This window comes from Gekko japonicus, unplaced genomic scaffold (assembly GCF_001447785.1).
Source record: "Gekko japonicus isolate JY-2015 unplaced genomic scaffold, Gekko_japonicus_V1.1 scaffold466, whole genome shotgun sequence".
Classification (NCBI taxonomy): Eukaryota; Metazoa; Chordata; class Lepidosauria; order Squamata; family Gekkonidae; genus Gekko; species Gekko japonicus.
Genome location: NW_015177019.1, coordinates 701,636 through 723,678, shown reverse-complemented (window position 1 = coordinate 723,678; position 22,043 = coordinate 701,636). Strand labels below are relative to the sequence as shown.

Here is a 22,043-nt window from a genome sequence, read left to right as displayed (position 1 = left end):
ACTTTGAAAGTGCACTGAAAGTGGATTGAAAGTGGATTACTTAGCGTGTGTGGCAGCAATCAGAGTAACTCTTTCATTTATTCAGGTGGGTAGCCATGTTGGTCTGAAGCAGCAGAACAAAATTTGAGTCCAGAGGCACCTTTAAGATTAACAAAGTTTTATTCAAAGTGTGAGCTTGCACTTTGAATAAAATTTTGTTGGTCTTAAAAGTGCCACTGGACTCAAACTTTGTTATATTTCATTTATGTTTGAAAGGAAATACTTCCTTTCCCTCCCTCTTTTCCTCACAACTTAATATGAGTTTGTTACTGGATCAAGGTCACACAGTGTGCTTCATGGCTAAGTGGGGATTTGCATTTTCATCTCCCCAATATTGGACCAACATGCTAACAACTACAGTGCTCACATACTAGATACTCAGTATGAATCTCCAAATGCATCTCAGAATCCAGAGTAAATACTAGCTTCTTAGATACCCTGGCCTGAAAATATGGAAGCATTTGTTAAGCTGAAGTAGAGTCCAGGACATCCGAATCACCTCACTTTACATATTTGGGGAACCAGCTTTATCCCCCCCCCCCAGATACAGATGCACAGAAACAAAATAAAATGGCTAAAGACATAAATATTCTAATCTCTTCCATTTCTTTTTCTATAAAGCAGGTCCTAGGATTGTCCTGTCCAGCATGAATGCATGACCACTGAAGAAAGCTTAAATCACCTTTATTTAACTTCACATGCATTCAGAAGATCATGTACTCACAATCAAGCTGATAGCTGGGTAGAGAAGTTACATCTTTGTGATCTAGGTCAATTCTATGGCCGTGGTGAGAAAGAGATGAGTTTCCCCTTCTCCTTGCGATGATAGACAAAGAAACGGAAAAGAACAATAAAATTCCTATCTTTGATCCAGTCAGAGGATGCTTTTGGGACCCTAACTGAGAACTACAATTCCCAGGGGCAACTGCTCTTAAAGATACACAGCAGTTTTACTAAACTACAGTTAACGCTGACTGGGGCAGCACAAAGGATACCAAATCAACTTCCACCATTTGAGTCACAGGCCTCTGCTTACCTCCTGCCCGACACATATGGCTAAAGACAGAGATATTCCCATTTCCTCCATTCTTTTTCTCTACAGCTGCAAGTCCCAGGATACCAAAATCACGGCTTCCGATCTAAGCGTTTCACTGCTCGGACGTGTTCTCTTTCGGTCTGATGGAGATGTGCTGAGACCCGGCTGACAGGAGGGGTCCGAGTTCATCCTGGACCTCCCCAGGGTCTTTGTAGGAGACCCCCAGCCTGGGGAGCTGAGGAGAGCCTCTTCCAAGGTGACGGCCAAGGAAATGAGGCTCACCTTCTTCCCCGAAAGGTACCGTCACCGTGGAGCCACAATGGTGCCCAGAGACGACGGCCGGAGCAAACAACCACAATCAAACTTCTAAAAATGCTTCCAAAAGATCTTCAAGGCTCCAAATCATGACTTAAGCAAAGCTCAGATGAAAAAAGCTAACGGAACGGTAGTAATTGGAAGCACCTAAGTTTGAAGCATTAAAAAAAACCCTTTTTTCTTTGAGCAAACTTTTTAAAACGGTTTTAAATCGGAAATAAAAGACTTTGAGCTAAAATAAGTGCTTAAACAATAAGCAGTTAAACAAATGCAAAACTGCTGAAGTATACAAAGCAGGACTAAATCGTATAACTTTTGCCTTGTTTTGGAAAACTTACTTCTTGTTGATATTATGGCTGGGAGAGGATGGAGAGTGCCAGATAAAAAACTGGTGACCAGAAATAACATACCAATGACTCCTTCCCAGAACCAGGAAGTAACTACAGACTTCTCCGCACTGCTAGCAAATGCACTGCACCCCCTAATGGAGCAGATGACTAACCTCAACATTAAGCTTGATAATGTCCAAAAAAACCCTGAATCAAATGGATAAAAGAACCTCAGCAATTGAGAAAATGTTGAAAAGGATGGAAAAACAGACTGAGAGTATTAATAAAAGAGTGGATGAAGCAGAGAAGGAAAGATCCATTGATACAATGCAAATAACACAGCTTCAGCTGCACAGATCCATGTATGTTCTACGTTTTCATGGGATCCCCGAAAAGAAAAATGAGGACTTAAAAGAACTTTTGGCGGTTGCCTTGGCCCCATTAATGGATTACAAACAAGAAGATTTAATAAAAGAGATGGATATGGCCTATAGGACTTATCCGGATTTTATAAAGAAAAATAAATTGCCTGACTTCCGGTTGATGGCGGCACACTTACGGACTCACCTCCCAGACCTCCCGGGGGTGGCTCCGTGCTCCAGCGGAAGGAGGGGGCGAGCAGGCTCGTAACCCCCCCAGGGGCCCAGTGAAGGGATCCTGGCCAAGGAGCTTTAAGGGGTAGCCTCTTCGATGGCGAAACGCCAGAGAATCGAGGCTCCCCTTTGCTCCAGTGGTTCTTCCAGCCGAGAGACCGAATGGTACAAGTGAAGCTAACTGGGTCAAGCGCAGGAGATCAGGCGTGAAAAATTATGAAAGAAGCGGGGTCGAAAGACCAACTATGAACGTGAGTCAACTGAGAAACGATTTTTAAAATAAAAGATGCTCCCTACCCTACGTGGCGTAACGGGAAAAGCGAGTGGGGGAGGGACACCTCCAATGCGCATAAACTGTTGAGTGAAAGGGGGGCGGAAGAAAAACGCACGATTGCCCAGAAGTACTTACCCAATCGAGCTAAGCAGTCAAGTGCATATTCAGAGACTTTTAAAAAACTTTGCGAAAGTAAACAAATGGAAAAAAGATGGCGGGGAAGAGGGACAGAGACAAAGAGAAACTTTTAAAAATGAAACCAGAGTCCCCGAAGCCGGAAACGGCCAGTGAGACAACAAAGGCTATAGCTGAGTTCATGCGCCCTCTACTGGAACAGCAGAATAACTTCAAAGAGCAGATGTCCATGGTAACAACAAATATTACAGCTCAACAAATGCAGCTGTCCATGGAAACAACAAGCATTACTGCTCAACAAACGCAAATAACAGATTTGATTCAAATAATGAAGCAGGATGCTGAGAAAGTAAAGGAAATGGCTGAATCAACGCAGAAAGTGAAAAAAAAAGTGCAAAAATTGGAAAAGAAAACTTCTTCTTTGGAAGATCAAATGCTTCAAGAGCAAATGGATAAGGCCAATATGGTCCTGCGCTTCCAGGGGGTGCCAGAGAACAGAGGAGAGAATCTTAAAGAACTTATGTGTCAGCTACTTGCCCCAGTAACAGATATAAAGGCGGAATTGCTACTTCCTGGGGAAATTGTAGTAAGATTCTCGAAGAGGCCGTTAAGGGATGCTATCCTGAAAGCAGTGGCTGCAACACCCCTGAAGGCGGGGGAGAATGCTGTCAGAACGCTAAAGGATATTCCATTTGAAGTAAGGCAACGCAGAAAGAAATACAAATTCAATTGGATATAAATGGCTATTTCCAGAAGACGTAACATTCAAGATTAAAGAGAAGAAGGAAAAGATTGATTCTGTTCGTAAAGCTCAAGAATTTCTAAAGGAACAGCTGGGAAGGTCAGAGGATGAGAAAAAAGAAGAGGACAGTAGGTCCAGTGGCGAGCTGGAAACTGGTTCATCTGGCGAGGGCTCTTTGTCTGAGCAGGGGGCAGCAGCCCCGAAAAGTCCCTACAAGCTGCGGAAAAGAAGAGAGAAGATGAAGTAAAGGCTGAAGGACTCTGAATTGTGCCTTTGAGAACTTTGGTTCCTGGGGATGATTGGGGGCACTGTTAGTGGGCACTTAAATGTAAATTGGGAGGGTAAAAGGTTTTAAAAGTGTGACACAGTACATAAAAAGAACAATAATGAAAAGACTGGATGCATAAAAGCTAGTTGGAGGATCTCTTCTCTTGGGTTTTTAGATAGTAGTGGGTACTTTACTTTCTCCCGTATGTGTAGTTTCCCCTCCCATTTTTTCTGTTGTAGTTTTTTGTAGTGATAAAAAATCAATAAAAAATCCCCTCCGGGGGCTTAATAAATAAATAAATAAATAACCTGGGGAAATCTATCTGAAATTCACGAAACGATCTACCAGAGAACTGGTGCTAAAGTCAACAATGGGAAAATCCTTAAAAATCAAGAATGAAGAAGTAAAATTTTTGAAAGACATCCCTAAGTTAGAAAACAGAGGAAACGCTACAGGACGCTTACACTCACTCTGGAAAAAAAGGAAATACCATATAGATGGTTATTCCCGGAATGGCTGAGCTTCAATTTCCAGGGAAAAAATTATAAAATTGACTCTGTTCCAAAAGCGGAAAAATTTATGGACCAAGTGTTTAACACAAAAAAGAAGCAGAAGGAAAAGAACTTAAAACCGGATGGGGAGGCAGAAGAAGAAGATGATGAATCCTACTCACAGGATTCAACAAGCCAAACCTCCACGTTATCAGAATCATCTGAATTGGAGAAAGGACAGGCCACTCTGAAACTCCAGAAAACAAAGAAACGCAGGAAGAAAAGACTCTAGAACTAAGGCAATAATATTAAAGGCAGAAATTGCATTAAGCTACTAAGTATGTACTAATAATTAAATCAAATCTTAACATAACGTGTTATATTAGGTTTACAAACAAAATTTCTATAACTTTTCAGAACCTGACATGTACCCATTCCCCAAATCCAGTAGAAGGAATAGATTAGAACTGTAGTACTCCTTCCCTTATCCAGTAGATTTATGTATTAGATTTCCTTACCCATCACCCATAGTATTAGTGTTAGGGTATTAGTATCCCTTTCCCCATCCCATAATTGTAGTATGTAGAAAATGAAAAAAAAAGATACCAAAATCACCTTAACTTACATCATTTGGGACACAGGCCTCTGCTCATCCCCCCCAACACACAACTTCCAAACTTTTGCACACACATGCCAGTCTAATTTTAAAATGGAGATAGAACAGAAATAGTTATTTAAAGGAAGGCCTAATAATTTGAATAACCTTGCCACCTTTGGGGAATCAGTTTCTGTCCTGTTACCACATGTGCTCCCTTTCATGTATATCCTTACACATGTGTGGAGACTCTAACTTGGGTTCAGGTAGGATATGCACCCAGACCCTAACCAATTTGGGGGAATTAAGTTTAGCACTGGGGAAAACATTTTCCCACTTCCACCGGCTAGCTTGGAAAACTGATGCAGTTGCCAGTTTGGGGGGGGGAGCAGAACATGTGGTTTAGGGATCTTTACCTGGATAGTGGCTGCGATTACACACTCCTTTAGATCCCATATAGGTGCAAATGCCTGATGAATCTAAAGGGAGCGATCAGATAGCAATATCTGGGAAATGTCCCGCAGTCATCAGCAACCTGTGCTGCTCCACCATGGAAGTGGAGTTAAAAGACACTGGGGAAAGGCCAGTGTTATCCAGATAAGGCGGGCCATGGGCGGACTTCCCTCTGTTTGATCGCTCAAGCACGCTCTCATGCTGTCGGGATGGTCTGATCAGGCAACCCGAACTCCGTGCCATGTTTCCCCCTCCCACAGTATGTGCATCATCGCATACTCCATTGGGGGCCCTCCTTTATGTGCAAGGGAAACAAATGGCAAAAAAACCCAAACCCGACTCACCCACAGTTGCGTCTGATCACACAGTGATAGGCTGGGCCCGCAGCTTCAAAGGGCTGTGTGATCTCGTAACTGCATGTCAAATTCCTCTGGAGGGAATAGCCTTGCTTCCCCTCCGCTTAAAATGGCGCGTGTGACCACAGCCAGTGCGTAGTTCAAAGTGCCACTAATAAGCTACCAGTAACAATTAAACAATCTTCCAAAACAAGCATTTAGCATTTATTTAGGGAAATAGAGGGATACAGGGATTGAAAAGGAACCCAAACACAACTAGGATTTCCACCGTCCAGTTGGGGCCTGGAGATCTCCCGTTATTCTAGCTGATCCCCAGCCAATAGAGCTCAGTTGCCCTGGAGAAAATGGCTGCTTTGAACGATGCGCTCTATGTATTGTACCCTGCTGAAGTCCCGCCCCACCCTAAACCCAAATCTCCAGGTATATTTCTACGCAGAACTGGCAACCCTAACAAAAACAGTGACATTGTTGTTTTCAGAAAGACATATGTATGAAGAATTAGGAAAGAGAAAGTGAAAGAGACTCAAGCCTCTGGCTGAATGAGAATTCTGGGTCAGGGAACAGTCAAGAGCAGCAGATGGAGAGAGAGGGGTTCAAAGAAGGGAACAGGAGAGTTTCTAAGAGAAGAGGAATGAAGAGAAGGAGTTTACTTGGCCTCAGTCTGCTGAGCTGGGTAGAGTACATTATCTGTTTTAATGGCTCACAGGTTGAAAATAGGGGCAGAACCTCCAGAGTTCCCAAGGCAAAAATAAGAAGGCAATATAGGGTTGCCATTCCCTAGGTCCGAGCAGGGAGTCTTCCAGTTTTGTGGGCTTCTGCCCACAGCTGCCCACAAACAGCAATGCCCCCATGCGACATGCCAACGCGATGAAGTGACGTCATCATGCCAGGGACATTGCACAGCAATGCTCTGGTTTTTGCGTAAAACTCTATGGCTTGACCCTGATTTTAGCACAGAGTTTCGCCCAAAAACCAGAGCATCACCTCCAATGCCACTAGTGTGATGACATCATTTCTGGGTAACATCTGCATGTTGGGGATGTCCCCACCCATTTCCAGAACAGCTCCCAGATCCCCCGGTTGGCAAGATGAGGGGACCTGGCAACCCTAAGGTAAAGCAGTGGAGGGATGCTACTATGTGGCAAGGAAATATCTCAAAGTCCAAGAGAAAAAAGCAGAGTTGCCATCCTCTGCAAAAGTGGAAAGGATGAGACCAGAATTTTGGCTGGCAGAGCAGCAGTAGTTACAGAAGCCAGCACAAAAGCATAAAAATAAAATAACTGTAAGCTCCAATCATTCATGGTGATTCCTAATCTATGAATTTCCTGGCTCTGACTGAGTTAAAGGGAGTGGGGGCTTCCCAGAAAGGTAACAAAGGGTGCCTGCATTCAGGCAGGGTGGACAAAAAGGCTGGCAAGCTGGAGGCTTCACCCGTGCCTGAGGCACACTCATAGGCTAGGAGACATTCAGGCAAGGTTAGTGAAAGGTAATCAAGCCCACCTGGCTGCTTGATGCTAATTAGATTCTCCACTCAGGAGGATTTGCATTTGCTGATGAAATTGAATTGGTGCATTGATTTGGGGATTTCAACAATTTCGCTGTTCTTGTGCTTGGGTGTCTTTTCAATTCCTGTACCCCTGTATTTCCCTAAATAAACACTAAACCTTGTTCTGGAAGGTTGGTGATGATGGGTAGGCATGCAGAGGTCCCCTGTCCAAGGTTCTGGTCACCCATTAGCATAGTCTAAGAAGAGACTTGACCTCATTTTCTTCAAAGCAAGGCATTGCTAGATCCTAAAATAGGGTTCTTTACAGACAGTACTATCCACTCACTGTCCTCTCCCCTTCTTATCTTTACAAAAACAAAACAAAGAAAACCAGCCCTGTGCTTCCCAAGAACTTGCTTAGCTACTACAATGACAAACAGGACTGACTGAACTTCAGAACCTGACAGCCTGAGCAGCTTCATGATCATAACTAGCAGCCCAAGGAACGTTGACCCTACCAGGAAATCCCAGTGGGGCATGAGCCATGTTCACCCTCCCAAGTTTATGCCTCTACTGAAAGATGTGTGTACACACATACACAGGGCTTTTTTTTGTAGAAAAAGCCCAGCAGGAACTCATTAGCATAACAGGCCACACCTAACAGCAGAAACTCATTCGCATATTAGGCTGCACCCCCATGTTACCAGAAGTGTGGTCATCCAGCCACACCCACCTTTTGCTTCTTATTCTGTTTACCTTGTTTGTTGTCAAACCCCAGGGTTTTTTTTGTAGCAGGAACTCCTTTGCATGTTAGGCCACACACCCCTAATGTAGCCAATCCTAATGAGTTTCTGCTGTTGGGCGTGGCCTGTTATGCTACTGAGTTCCTGCTGGGCGTGGCAAACTCGGGAGCCAGCCAGAACTCCGTCCCTGTGCGTTCCTGCCCAAAAATATCCCTGCATATATTGCCTCTACTTTACAAGGCTTCTGGGGGAAACCCAGTATCAGCAGCAAATGTCCATAATACAAATGAAAAGATGCTCGCCCCTGCACTTTCTTGTAGCATCCGAAGCAAAATTCATCCCATCTTTTCACCCACCCATGCCTAATTCCTTTCATCTTTACAAATTACCATATAGAAAAGGACCATTTGGACTAATCAGATGTCACAGTCATGTGATACATGCAAGCTTATGATAAAGCACTGTGTGAACTGGCAAAATCCAGTTGGGAAGTGCACTGAAAGTGTATTGAAAGTGGATTATTTAGCATGTGCGATCACAGCGACTGACACACATTATGAGAACACTGGCAGCTATAACACCACTTCTACTGAAAGAAAGGCAGCTTGCATTAGCAGTAAATGAATGGAAGACTTGTCATTTGGAAGCTGCAGTGGTCTTGGACTATGTAGTGAAATAATCTGTTTTCATTAAATCCTTAAAGAAAATGAAGCTTACATGAACCAAAGACGAAAAGACCAGTACACTGTTTGCAAAAGTGGTAGATTGAGTCTATTACAGAGGAAAGATATACCTCTGGGAAGTAATGAACTATCCAAAACAAGCATTTCTATATTCTAGAGTCTATCACAATCTTATCAGCATAGAAAAAGAAAAAAGAGTTAGGGAGAAAAACCACAACAAAGTGAAATGTAACGTGTACTAATGAGGTTAAATGCCTAAAACAATAGCTATAGATGTTGCCAGTGCTTAGGAAACATATTGAATTTTAAAACTCCAGAAAATTCCTAAATCTGAGCGCGCGCACACACACAGACAAACACTGTATAGGTTTGCCAGGTCCAATCTTCTCCCCAGCGGGGGAATTAGGGGGCGTTCAAGGAGGGGGTGTGGCCATCCCCACCACAATGACATCACTCTGCGTGATGTCATCATGCCCCGCTTTTCCAGTATCATTTAAAGGAAAATTCCCTTTAAATGGGGGGGGGGAAGCAAGGGCCAAGCGCCCCTGCCTTCCAAGAGGCGATCTTGCCTCTTGCAAGGCAGGAGCCGACAACCCCCTTGGGAAGAGCGAGCGCCCAGCGCTCCTGCCTTGCAAGAGGCAAGATCGCCTCTTGCAAGGCAGGGGCTCTGGACACCTGCTCTTCTCGAGCGGGGGCCGTCGGCTCCTGCCTTGCAGGAGGTGATTTTGCCTTTTGCAAGGCAGGAGCCCATGCCCCTCGCTTGGGAAGATCGGGTGCAAGCCAGTCCCTGCCGGCTGCAAGCACTTAAAGGGGTCCCTTTAAATGCTTGCAGGTGGCGGGCCCTGTATGCTTGATCTCCAAGTGGCAATTCCGCTTGGAATTCAGGCACACTGCCAGCAGCCACCCCTCTCTCTCCCCTCTCTCAAGAGAGAAGGGAGAGGAGAGAATGTGGGTGTTTGGGCTTGGGGGCGGGGCTTCCCCCACCGGCCAGCTGGCTGGCGGTGGGTTAAACCCCCCCCCAAAAGCAGGTAAACCCCGCCAGACCGGGAGATCTGGCAGCCCTGACTCTGTAAGAGGAGTGGCATAAATAATTCAAGTTCAGGCAAAGAGTGTGCTACATTTGGTCCTCCATCAAAGCTGAATTTAAACACAATTTTAGTTTAAGGCATTAGATTATGAGGAGCCTGAACAAAAATTACTAAAAACTACTAAACTAAATGAAAGGGGCCTTTTAAAGTTAACATAATTTAGGATTTCAGTATATCTTAATCCACAAAGTAGGACCCTAAGGAATTCCAGGTATGGTTTGCTGAACAGGGAGGGACACACACACAAACTGTCTGTCTGTGTGTCTCTGAATCTCTGGGGAGAGAAAATGTGAGCATGATTTCCCTTGCAGCTGATCCTTTAACTGGGGTTTCAGAGAGCTGAAGTGTAACACAGCATACTTACCATATGATTACTGATTACCCAGAACAAAAGGAACTGAATGTGCTTCTGGAGACTAGTGGGGTGGAGACTTACTGAAATGACATCCTGCAAAGCTCCAATGTCACTTCTGGCTGCATAATCAGAAGTTACATCACCATGTCTATGGTACTCATAGAATTTCAAGGAAATCCTAGAACATCCCACAACATGGCCGCATCACTTCCAGTTACAGAGTCAGAAGTGACATCAGGCATTGTGGGATGTTGTTTCCTGTACTCATGTTCCCCTTACTCCCCTATATAGTAGCAGCACAGAATCAAGTCAGATGATACTTGCCTCTAATCAAGAGCCAAGGGAAAGGCATTTGAACAGAAGAAAAATGCTCTAGGATCAAAGATATGAAAATTAGGGGGAAAGGACAGAGGTGTCAAAAACAACAAATGGTAGGAGGAAATGGAAACCAAATGAAATAACATTTGTTTTCTATTATTATTCCCATGGAAGAAAAAAATAGTACTTTGGACCCAAGTTAGGCAAACCACATGACAATAAGGAACAATTCAGTCAAACACTTTGAAATGCCATAAATTTCAAAAGGAAAAAAAAATCAATGTGTGTTTATCTCAACAGAACATGTGACACAAATAATGGGAGAGTGGTTGTTATATATGTTCAGAAAATACTTTTCAACTGTTACTTTTTCGGACAAACTTCTTTTTCCATTCTCAGTAGCACTGCTCTGCACTAAATCAAAATGCTTATGAAATGCCAATGTTAACATGTCTCAAAAAATTGTGCTTTTTTCCCTTTTAAATCTTGTCTGCCCGACTACTCCAGGCCTAGGAAATGGTTTAGCCAATTTAAACGATTTTAAAAATAAATAAATCTTACTCCAAGCTGAAAAAACACACGCCAAGTTTCTGCTGGAAGCAAATTAAAACAGTCTAGTTCCTTAAATCCCTTAAACACCAGAGATTCACTCGAGGAACAACCAATTCCTTTTTAAGAGCAGCAGTGCTAAGCATAGGCCACTATAAGCTATGCAATTGTTGGCTTGAGCATTAGAAAACACTGATGGTAGGATTACCACTATAGCACAAGGGTGCAGGGTCAAAGCTCGATAAACTGAATGTATGCCAATAGAAACACTTATACTGCCACAGAAGGAACCCTTTGATGAATCTGTTCTTACACTGACAACCTACATTTGCCACCTCTGAATTTAAAAAAAGAAAAACCTCTTAAACTTTCAGGATTTCCCCCCCTCTTTGAGCAGCAACAGAACTCAGTTGAAAGGGGAAGGGGCCATTTCTCTTACCACTATGGTTACATGTCTTTTGTTTCTGCAGCCACAAATCCCTAAAATATTACACAAGCAGTTATTAGAGGTTCTCCCCAAAGCAGCCCAGACAATTGTTTACAGACAGCTTCACAAGAGCAAGTTCCTTCCTCCTCAGTTCCTACTGGTCCAAGGGATTTAGATTCCAAACCTATCTCTGAATCAGTTTGATAACACAGATTGTGCTTTGTCAGAGGAGGTGAATGGAACACTAAGATTGTTTTCTTCAAGCTTTGTGGGTTTTAGATTCATTCAATCAAACCAAGGTTTCTTTCACTCTAATCTTATCTGCTTGTCCTTCCACTGTGAGAACTGTCCTTCGATTTAAAATATGATTGGTAGATGAATAGTTTGCATTTGTGGGAGGGATTCTGGATCCTGTCACAGAGCAAGTGAACAGAGTTCATGGAGGTAGCCTTCCGCTTCCTCCAGCACCCCCCCCCCCAAATCTGCTGAAGACTGGAGAATCCATAGAATGCATGTACCATGGCAGGTGGCGAAAAGGACAGTAAGGAGAGGGAATGCAATGTAATTTATTCCACTACCTCTTGTGCAAATTACACCACAAGTAGAAGACTGAGGCAAGTTTGCTCAGTGCCTTGACAGCAGAAGTCTGGATTTCTCTCACTTGATTTCCTGTCATGTGCTTGTAGCTCAGTTGGGCCCGTATTGAGGGTATACTGGGTCTGGAAAGGTTGAAGGCCATCTTGCTGTCCAGACTTGATGGCAGTCAACAATCAGAATGAAGGAAGCATACCTGACAAGTACTTTTTGTGATCAACAAATGGTTTCTACAGGTACAGAGTCAAAGCATTTAAAGGGTGTTGGTTTTGGATGAGCAGCCTCTAGTGCTCAGTGATTTCAAATCCAGGTGTTAGATACTGCAAAGCATTAATCAGTCTGCAAGGAACACCCCTAAAGATTCTGGAAAGTAGCTAAGCTAAACAACTCAAGTGGGCTTGCCACAGTCCAAAGGCACCAATTTATACACATATGCTTGGAATGTGTCTCAGCAAAATATATCTGTATATATCGCCAGACCTGCTTTGCCACAAAATGTAAACATGGTGATTGGATTTATTCAAAAAAGCCTAAAAAATTTACACATGTTGGCAAGATACAGTTCTCAAATGTGAATTTTTATTTATCCCATACATGTTCCCATGCTTGATTGGAGTAAACAATCAGAATAAAGGAGTCATCATACCTGACAGGTACTTTATGTGATTAACAAGTGGTTTCTAAAGGTACAGAGGCAAAGCATTTAAAGGAGCTTAGGTTTTGGAAGACTTTACTCCTAAAATTTAAGTATGGCAATTGTGAAACGTATTTGGGAGAGTTTCCAGAAGACAAGGGGGGAAACCCCAAAGGAACAGGATGACACGAAATATGGAAGAAGAACCTTCAGCCCATCCATGAGTAGGTTGCCTTGAGAAAGGGTAAAATAAGGAGTCATCTCACAGCGCTATCAAGTTAGGCCAGGCTTAGCTTAAAAACAAAACTGCTAAAGAGGATAATTAGTCAAAGGAAACAAAATTTACACTGGAGAATGGTTATTACAGCAACCCAGAAGAGCTACCCAAAGGCTAAAGACTATTTCTTTCATATACTTCTGTCCCACCCTTCCTCCAAGGATCTCAGGGCAATGTACACAGTCTCCTTCCCCTCCCTTTAATTCTCCCAACAATCATGTATGGTCAGGCTTGGAGACAGTGCTTTGCCTGGGGTCACCTAGTGAGCTTCACACAGAACTGAGCACATAGAACAGGCCGCCCTAGTCTAAGTCCAACACCCGATGAAATCATCCACATGGAAGTTACTTTGCATTCTGCTTTCTTTATATCTGAATAGTCTGCCTAAGTGAGCAATGTAAAGTCAGTGCCATTAGCTCAAACAAGATTTTCACTTTTCTCTTGTGAATTCGAAAACTGCAACTTATTTTTTTAGTTCATGGAATGGAACCCTCTCCTGAGTTTGTGATTTCATTGTTACCAGAGGTCATTTCGGGGGGGATCGCAGTTTCCCCGGGTGAGGTGCGGGGGCGGGGCACACGATGAAGCTAATGAGTTATGCTAATGAGTTCCCCTAGCTCTTTTTCTACGAAATGACCCCTGATTGTTACTATAATTTTTGTGCGTGTGCAGAAGTTGGCATCAGTGCATTGCCAGAACCAACGTTTGTCCTCTTCTCAGGGCTACCTCTTTGCCGTATTTTTGTATAAATCATACCTGTCCTAGCAGTTGCCCCAATCCACTTGTATCAATCTTCTTTCTTCCATATTGATTTTAAATTTGCATAAATTGTTTAACTGATGTTTATATACTACCACATCCCATTCTAGTAAATTTACATAAATATTCAAATATTTAGAAGAGAAAGGAAAGAGAACAAAGCTTTCCCTTAAATATTCCATAATCCACTCCATCATAAACAATAAATTCCCTAGGCTACTGCCCACAGAGCAAGTGCCAATTGTGACAGAGTTCTCCGTGGGAAGAAGATGTTGTTGAGTCACAACCAACTCATGGCAACACCTTCCACAGGGTGTTCCAGGCATGAGAGGATCAGAGGTGGTCTGCCATTGCTCTCCTCCATGTAGAAACCCCTGTCTTCCTTGGTGGTCCCCCATCCAAGTATTGATCATGGCTGATCCTGCTTAGCTCCCAATCCCTGATGAGCTTAGTCCAAACTGGACTAACTGGGCTACTTATCTATGAGAAGGAAGAGACAAAAGGCCCAAGGAGCATTGAGGCCAGGGGACATATATCTTTTACATCTTACAGCTTTGGATTTTAATATCTAATTACACTATTTCTAAAAGTGATAAGCTGACTAAGTTGGACTGAAGAGTATTACATGGCACATAATTAGAAACAAGCAAGAGTATTTTTGTTGTGTTTGCTGTTGAGTCACAGCTGATTTATGGCAACCCTGTAAGGTTTTCAAGGCAAGAGATGTTCAGAGGGTTTACCATTACCTGCCTCCATGTTATGACCCTGGACTTCCTTGGTGGTCTACCATCCAAATACTAGCCAGGGCTGACCCTGCTTAGGCTCCAGCATCTGACAAGGTCAGGCTAGCCTGAGCTATCCTGGTCAGGGTAAGCAAGAGTATAGGACTGGCAAATAGCTCCCCCACATTTCCTCTCCCGCTGCCAAGTTCCCCCCTCTCTCATGTGAGTTTGAGGGGGAAATATGCATTCCTGATATCAATTTTATCAAATTTCAGCACCTGTAAGTCAAAGATATTTCAAGGAGAAGGTCTAGTGTTGCGGACAAAGTATCAAATTCAGACTGGAAAAATGTGAGCTGAAAACCCCATTCAGCTCATGGGATGACTTCAAGCTAATCTTTCTCTAATTAATCACACAGGGTTGTTCTCGTGATAAAATGGGCAAATTTTCATTTTTCAAGGAATGGTGAGGTTTTTTGTCTTTTTTAAAAATCACTAAATAAAAACACGTGCTTAAATCTCTCCCACTGAAATCAGTGGGACTCGGTGTTCCCTGTATCATGTCCAGAGTTTGTTGCTGTAGACAGGGCTTTTTTCCTGGGAGAATGCGTTGGAATGGTGCTCAAGGACCTCTATGACAAAATTCTTTTTAAAAGGTTTAAAAGTTTCAGTATACAGGTTGAAAACTTCATTTTCCCCTTGAGAATTTCAGCACCTCTTTTTCCAAGGGGGGGGAAAAAGCCCTGCATGTCGACATCTAATTTATCCTATTGAAGCTCCCTCTATCCTACAATTGGTTCTTTCATTTTTCTGGCGCTTCACAAGCAGTTAGGAGATCTGATGGAATGAAGTACAAGAACTGCTTGCTGGACCACTCTGTTAACATTGCCTTGAATTCCACCCTTAATTTCTGCTTGTAAAGTGTATTCCTTGGCACTACATGGCTCATGCAAGATGCTTAGAGCCAGAAGAACATAGTCCACAAAAGAGGAATGTACTGCAGAAGGAAAAGGAATATACAGGATCCAAGCCATTATGATCAATGTGACCTATCGGGTGGATTTCTGACAAATGGTGGGGGGAAAGAATACTTCCCCATTCACAGCTAATCAGTTGCCTTAAATAGTCAAGTCAAACATACCTCCCAGGTTGTGCCCTGGCCATCCCTTATGAAGGCTAACCACCATCAAGGCTTTCTCTCAACCAGTATAGCACATACCTTCATTCTGCTATCCATACTCTGATGGAAATCCAAACATTCTAAAGCCTGTCTATCAAACTCTTTTTGATCGCTTGTGTTGAATACTATGGGCTTCACAGCACAGCTATACAATAAAGTGAACTATCTCTACCAGGAAGCAGTCTGAGGCAACTACCTTAGACAGAAGGCTTTTGTCACCACTGTAGGTGACAAACTTGTAGGTATTTAGCACATAATGAATTTAAGTGATGGCCACAAGAGACTTTACTTATCTCATATGCAGGTTGCACAGGAATCCTTACTTACTGAAGTGTATTTATCCCTCAGCACATGAAGGCACTATACATATTGGAGGCCTCACGCTATGGTAAGAGTCTTTTAATTATCGTTCTCCTCGCAATGTCATCATGAGTAAGGGCATAACTGAAACTGTCCTTATACTTACAACAGACCTTCAGTTTGCTCTCTTATTGCAGTTCAAAAAATGATTATATCAGTGTGCTATGACACAACAACAAATCAATTTTTTACCCTATTGGTCTTATGAAAACTCATGTATGCACTGTGTAGGAGATGGACAGATTTTTGGCTTGAGTGCAACAACAAATATAAACATCTTTTCCATCTTCTTACTATTCTGAACAATGCATTATAGAAACCTGAATATGTTATTTGAGATGTACACACAGTACACATTTTTCCCCCAAATGCACTTGAAACTGTATGCATTAGATAATAGGATTATCACTATTCTGTTCTCTACAGAACACAAACAAGCATGGCCATACCATGTGGTATGCCTTCTTCAATGCATTCTTAAACAGATTTAACCCTTCTAAGCCCATTTTCTTCAATGGACTTAGAAATGTGTAACTCTGTGTAGGATTGCACTGTTGATGGTGTGTAGATGAACTGATAGCAGATATATAGATGCAGCTATGTAACTGTATAAAATTGTAGGTTTACACATATACACAAGGAGGTAAACTTGAGAGGGATAAAAGAAACAAAGATGTTTCTTACCATGTGCCACCCAGCCATGTTTACACTGATCACAGGTTCTCAGGTTTATCTTCCCTGGCTGGAAACATTCACATGTGCAATTTACCAAGGTGCAGCGAATGGCCTGGAAAAAGAAAAAAGAAACCAACTTCTTAATAGATAAATAATAATGCTCAGTAGAGCACCTTAGACTGTCCAAAGTACTTCACATGCATTGTCTCGATAACTTTCACAACAGCCCTGTAAATTAGATCAATTTTATTAATCTCATATTGCGGATGTGAGCACAGGCAGCAGAGCAGTGATTTGTCTGAAGCCATGCAATGGATCTGTAGTTCAAATGGAATTTAAACTCTCAAAAGAAATTCAGGCTGGCATCCAAAGGGGACCATGAGCACATCCTTCTCTGCACATGGGTAAGGTGAACCTTATTTTGCCTTCTGGCTACAGTTCCATGATCAAATGCTGCTGAGGAAAAGTCTCCCAAGTTTTACATGCAAGGAATCCTGATGCTATATGCAGAACACTATACATGGACTTTTGGATCTTAAAAGTAAATATAAATGTAATTCATATTTTGCTATTTAAATAGCTCGGAGAAGGAAGGAGACAAGGTCTAGACTGATCTTGTCAGATTCTGGAAGCTAAGCAGGGTCAGTACTTGGATGGGAGACCACCAAAGAAGATGCTGCAGAGGAAGGCAATGGTAAACCACCTCTGCTTCCCACTTGCTTTGACAGCCCCTTGCTGGGGTCACCATAAATCAGTTGCAACTTGATGTCACATGCCTACATTTCTAAATATCTGCTTGTGGTATACCTTCCATTTTTCATTTTGTTTACATTAAAAGTCTTGCTTTAAAAAAAAATTAATTTAGGAGGTTGTTATGCAAGTAAATATATTACTGCTGTAGAGCAATTCCAGTTATAAGTTGCATTGAGTCATCACCATCCTCCCACGAAAATGAATAAATGCATTTACACAATGCAGACAAAAGCCCCTTTTTGGGTTTTAAACGTGTGTGTGTGTGTGTGTGTGTTGCACAGATTTCCTGGTTTTAGCTTACCAAGTACCTGAAGGAATTTTCTGTAATGCTAGTTATGTCTTCGCATTGCAGCACATCATGTTAGGTATAAGTAAGAATGAAACATATACCTAAATATACATAAATGCAGTGCAAAGTTCCCCCTCACACACACACACTTCGTATGTTCTCATGTTCCTTTTTTGAAGATTTATAAAAGGTTTAGCTCAGTTAAGCATCAGAATGAAGTCTCTCGTTCAACATGCTCAAAAGCACCACTATGTTGATCGAGATACAGAAAAGGACTGACTCTAGAGACACACAGAAACTTTCACATACCTTGGTCACTCCTTTCCTTTTTCCTAGGTAACGTTTGCCTTTTGACAACTGATGTATTTCCTTTAAAAACATAACCCTCTTCCCCTTCTTAAAATGTAATATAAGAATATAAGATTTAAAGACATGCTGTATGCATAGAAAGATTACTTGGAAGGAGAAAAGATGAATAATTTCTCTAAACTATAAAGCAGATACATAAATAACACGAGTATGTCTTTTTATTATTTTTTTAAGAGAAGTCCAAGACCTCAGTTTTTAAATAGTACAAAAGATGACCTGTGCTCTTCAAACTACTACTAGTAAATTTATGGCGTGCATTTAGGCTTAATTTGCACAGAGATTTTTGAAATGGAGGGAATTATATTCATCATTCACACATTAACAATCTACTGTAACTACTGGAGATGCCAGGAAATGATCACTCTACCAATTTAGATGCAACTAGTGATTACTCAAGGGTCATCTGGAGATGGGGGAAGGGTGGTACCTGCAACTGCAATTTGCTGAATGCTCTTTTAACTGATTTGTGCAACTGCAATCCTATGCATCAATTACAAACTAACTATGTCTCCGAACACACACACACACACACACACACACACACACACACACACACACGGTGAGACCTACTTGCAATTAAGCATTACATCCTTCTAAGTCCACTGAAGTCAATGGGCTCAGAAGTGTGTAACTGCATATGAATACACTATCTGTTGGGTTACATAGAGTACCTAGAATTCCAGGATTTGTTGGGGGGCAAGAAGGGCTATGAGGGGAACAGGGTGGCAATGTTCTGGTATGCATACAGAACAGCTAACACAACAGTGCCCACTTGGTTTTTGCCATTATCAACTGTCCCCCAACCAAAATGTGTGAAAGGTGAATAGATGCTATTTTCAAGACTACTATTTTCAAGACTTATATTAAAGCCAAATTTTACAATTCTTTCTTTTGATCATTGGGCTCTCATAAAATATGGCTGCCTTCTTCTACATGATTTTTTTCACAAATGTATCTCTTGTATTTGCCTTACACTTTCCTCTTCCCAGCTGCTGCTTTATATTAGCTTCAAAAAGCATTGTTGGAACGGGGAGAAAACTCTCGCTATATTGCTCCTGACATATAAAGTTGCCCCAACCAATGTCAACTGACCAACTATTCATTAGCAAGGTTGTAAAACATTGTCGTACCTCCAGTGATTAAAAGAATTAGTAATATGAAATATAAGAACATCTGCAAACTGCTGACCAGGCAAGAATAACATATGTGATTGTGGGCTACAAGATGAAGGGGGGGAAATCTTCCAAAAGGTCCTTCTCTGTGTTCAATAGTTTATTGACTCAGTAATATATCAGATCTCCCCTAGTCAGTAATGGTGTCTTTCTCTAATATGTTCATTAATTAATGAACTCAGTAATTAATTGCCTTGCAAAAAGACAGAAAGCATTACAGAATGGTGCTTCCTGAGATAACAAATGCTTCGTTTCAAATTTTATGCTTAGCTTCATCCTTCATAGTTAGATTATGTTTACATTATAAGAGAGGTGTGTAACAATCACAGCCCACTAAAATGGTGACAATTGCTAGAGCACCTATGTGAAAGACTGGGAAGAATTTTCATTAATCTCTACCTACTTTCTTTCTGTTCTGGAAAAGGTCACTAGGATGGTTGTTAAAAATTAGATTCAGCCTGAGATAGAGCATTTCAGTCATGGATTAAGTTTTATTGCCTGAAATCCAAATGATCCATTTAGCTGTTTTGAGTATTTTTGGTGCGTGGGGGGGGCCTTCCTTTTTCTTTATCTTTGTGCATTCATATTATTCACACACAAAAATAGCCATATGAAGCAGTACTGGATAGATTATTCACAAAAGCCAATCTAAGGAGAGATTTCAGGCAGCATTTAATCATACCTCATGACTCAATAATAAAATTATTTAACATCTGAAAATGTATATAAATTGAATTGCATTGTATGAAAACAAAGTTGGATATAAGTTAAAGTGAAACTTCTTGCTATCCGGATTCTAAATACATTTACTTAAGCGTCACTCGCACTGATTCCAAATTTATTTAATTCCAAGTAGGTATGCTTAAAATGTCATTTTAAATACATGCATTAGTTTAAATACATGCATTAGATAATGCAGATATCGATTCGTATGATAATGTTACAGTTTATCTGCATGTAACAAATATAGTCCAGTGCATAGCATAAATTTGCCATTCTAAACACAGCTTAAACAAGCCCTTTTATGTCACATGCATTTGAAACCGACCCACAAAATGGAGATTGCTAGCCACAGGGTGAACTAGAGTTGCCAGTCTCCAGCTGGGGCCTGGAGAGATCTCCCAGAATTACATTTGTTCTCCAGATGATAATCAATTCCCCTGGAGAAAATGGCTCATTTGAACTCTACGGATTCCAGGGATTTCCCAGCCTGGAGCTGGCAATCCTCATCCTGGCCTGCTTCGTAAAGCATATGACCAGTGTTCCCTCTAAGCTGAGTTAGTGTGAGCTAGCTCACTGTTTTTTAGCCTCCGGCTCACACGTTTTTGTCTTAGCTCAGGAAGGATGACTCCAGAGCAAACTGATTCATGCAGTAGCCAAATCGCTCACTCACAACTTTAATGCCAGTAGCTCACAAAGTAGAATTTTTGCTCACAAGACCCCACAGCTCAGAGGGAGCATTGCATACGACTTCTGTAATGAGCCACTTACTTGATGCACTAGTTAAAAATCATTCTAGTGTTCTGAGGCCTTAATAAGATAGGGTGTAGAGGTGGATGGGTAGGGCTTCCAACTCCAGGTTGGGACATGCCTGGAGATTTGGAGGTGGAACCTGGGAAGGGCAGAGTTTGGGGAGGGAAGGACCTCAGTAGGGTATAATGCCAAAGAGGCCACCATCCAAAGTTGCTATTTTTTTCAAGGATAACAGATCTCTGTAGTCAGGAGATCAGTTGGCAACCTCCCAAATGGAAGTTCTGATGACCACTAATTACAGTCAGAACTAGTGTTATGAAAGAGCAAACTGCCTTCTTCAGAGATGTTGCCTTGTTCATAAAAATGGTACAAAAAGTGGGCAGGTTGCAGAATGTATTTAGAACAGTGAAAGAACACACAATCCTATACACATTGAACACAGTTGGACTTGCACTGAATGCACATTAGACTGGGTAGTTTGTGAATTATATCATTTGTATGACTGACATGGAAGTGCACCATACCAAGTTGCATTATTCCTCAAACAAATGCTAACACATAAGAACATAAGAGAAGCCAATGTTGGATCAGGCCAATAGCCCATCCAATCCAACACTCTGTCACACTGTGGCCAAAAATACCAGGTGCCATCAGGAGGTCCACCAGTGGGGCAAGGACACTAGAAGCCCTCCCACTGTTGCCCCCCCAAGCAACAAGAATACAGAGCATCACTTGCCCCAGAGTCCCTATCTATACCTTGTGGCTAATAGCCACCGATGGACCTCTGCTCCTAATCTATATATCTAATAGCGAAGGCGCCCCCTGCGTGTGGATATCTAAATCTGCACATTGGGGGCACCTGGGGGGCAGGGAGATTTTCCTGCACACTTGGGGCAGTCCTCAGGTGTTCACAAAAATCTAAAAAGTTGAAAAATATAGGGGGGGTATTTAAATCCCCCCAAAAGTAAAAGAGCATTTCCTGCACATGCGCAGGGAACGCTCTGGGAACTCTGTGGTGGGCTGGGGGTTGGAAGCCTCTCAGGCCTCACCGCCGGAGCCGGGGGGGGGAGAGGAGGAGGAGATCGGCTGCGGGAGGGGGGGAGGAGGAGACCGGCGGAGGGGGAAGAAGGGGATGAGAGATTGGCAGGCCCGGCGGCTGGAAGCTTCTCCGGCCACCGCTGATGCCAGGGAGGAAGAGGGGGAGGGGGAGGAGAAGCCTTTTTGGGCTGGCATCTGTAAGCAGCCCTCACCGCCATGAGGGGGGAAGGAGAAAGTCTGGCGGGCCGAGCTCAGGCTTCCCACCCCCACCACCGCTGCTGCTACTGCTCTATACCTTGTGGCTAATAGCCACTGATGGACCTCTGCTCCATATGCTTATCTAATTCCCTTTTGAAGCCGTCCATGCTTGTAGCCGCCACCACTTCCTGTGGCAGTGAATTCCATGTGTTAATCACTCTTTGGGTGAAGAAGTACTTCCTTTTATCCGTTCTAACCCGACCGCTCAGCAATTTC

The 22,043-nt window shown here is 42.5% G+C and overlaps 1 protein-coding gene across 1 annotated transcript in view; it reads right to left on the bottom strand.

Moving 5' to 3' along the window:
• BNC2 (basonuclin 2) overlaps nt 1-22,043 on the bottom strand; it is a 351,100-nt gene that overhangs the window by 154,515 nt on the left and 174,542 nt on the right. Inside the window, exon 3 of the mRNA XM_015427749.1 lies at nt 16,485-16,587. Within this exon, the coding sequence (XP_015283235.1) occupies nt 16,485-16,587 (103 nt within the window). The remainder of the gene's footprint in view (nt 1-16,484; nt 16,588-22,043) is intronic.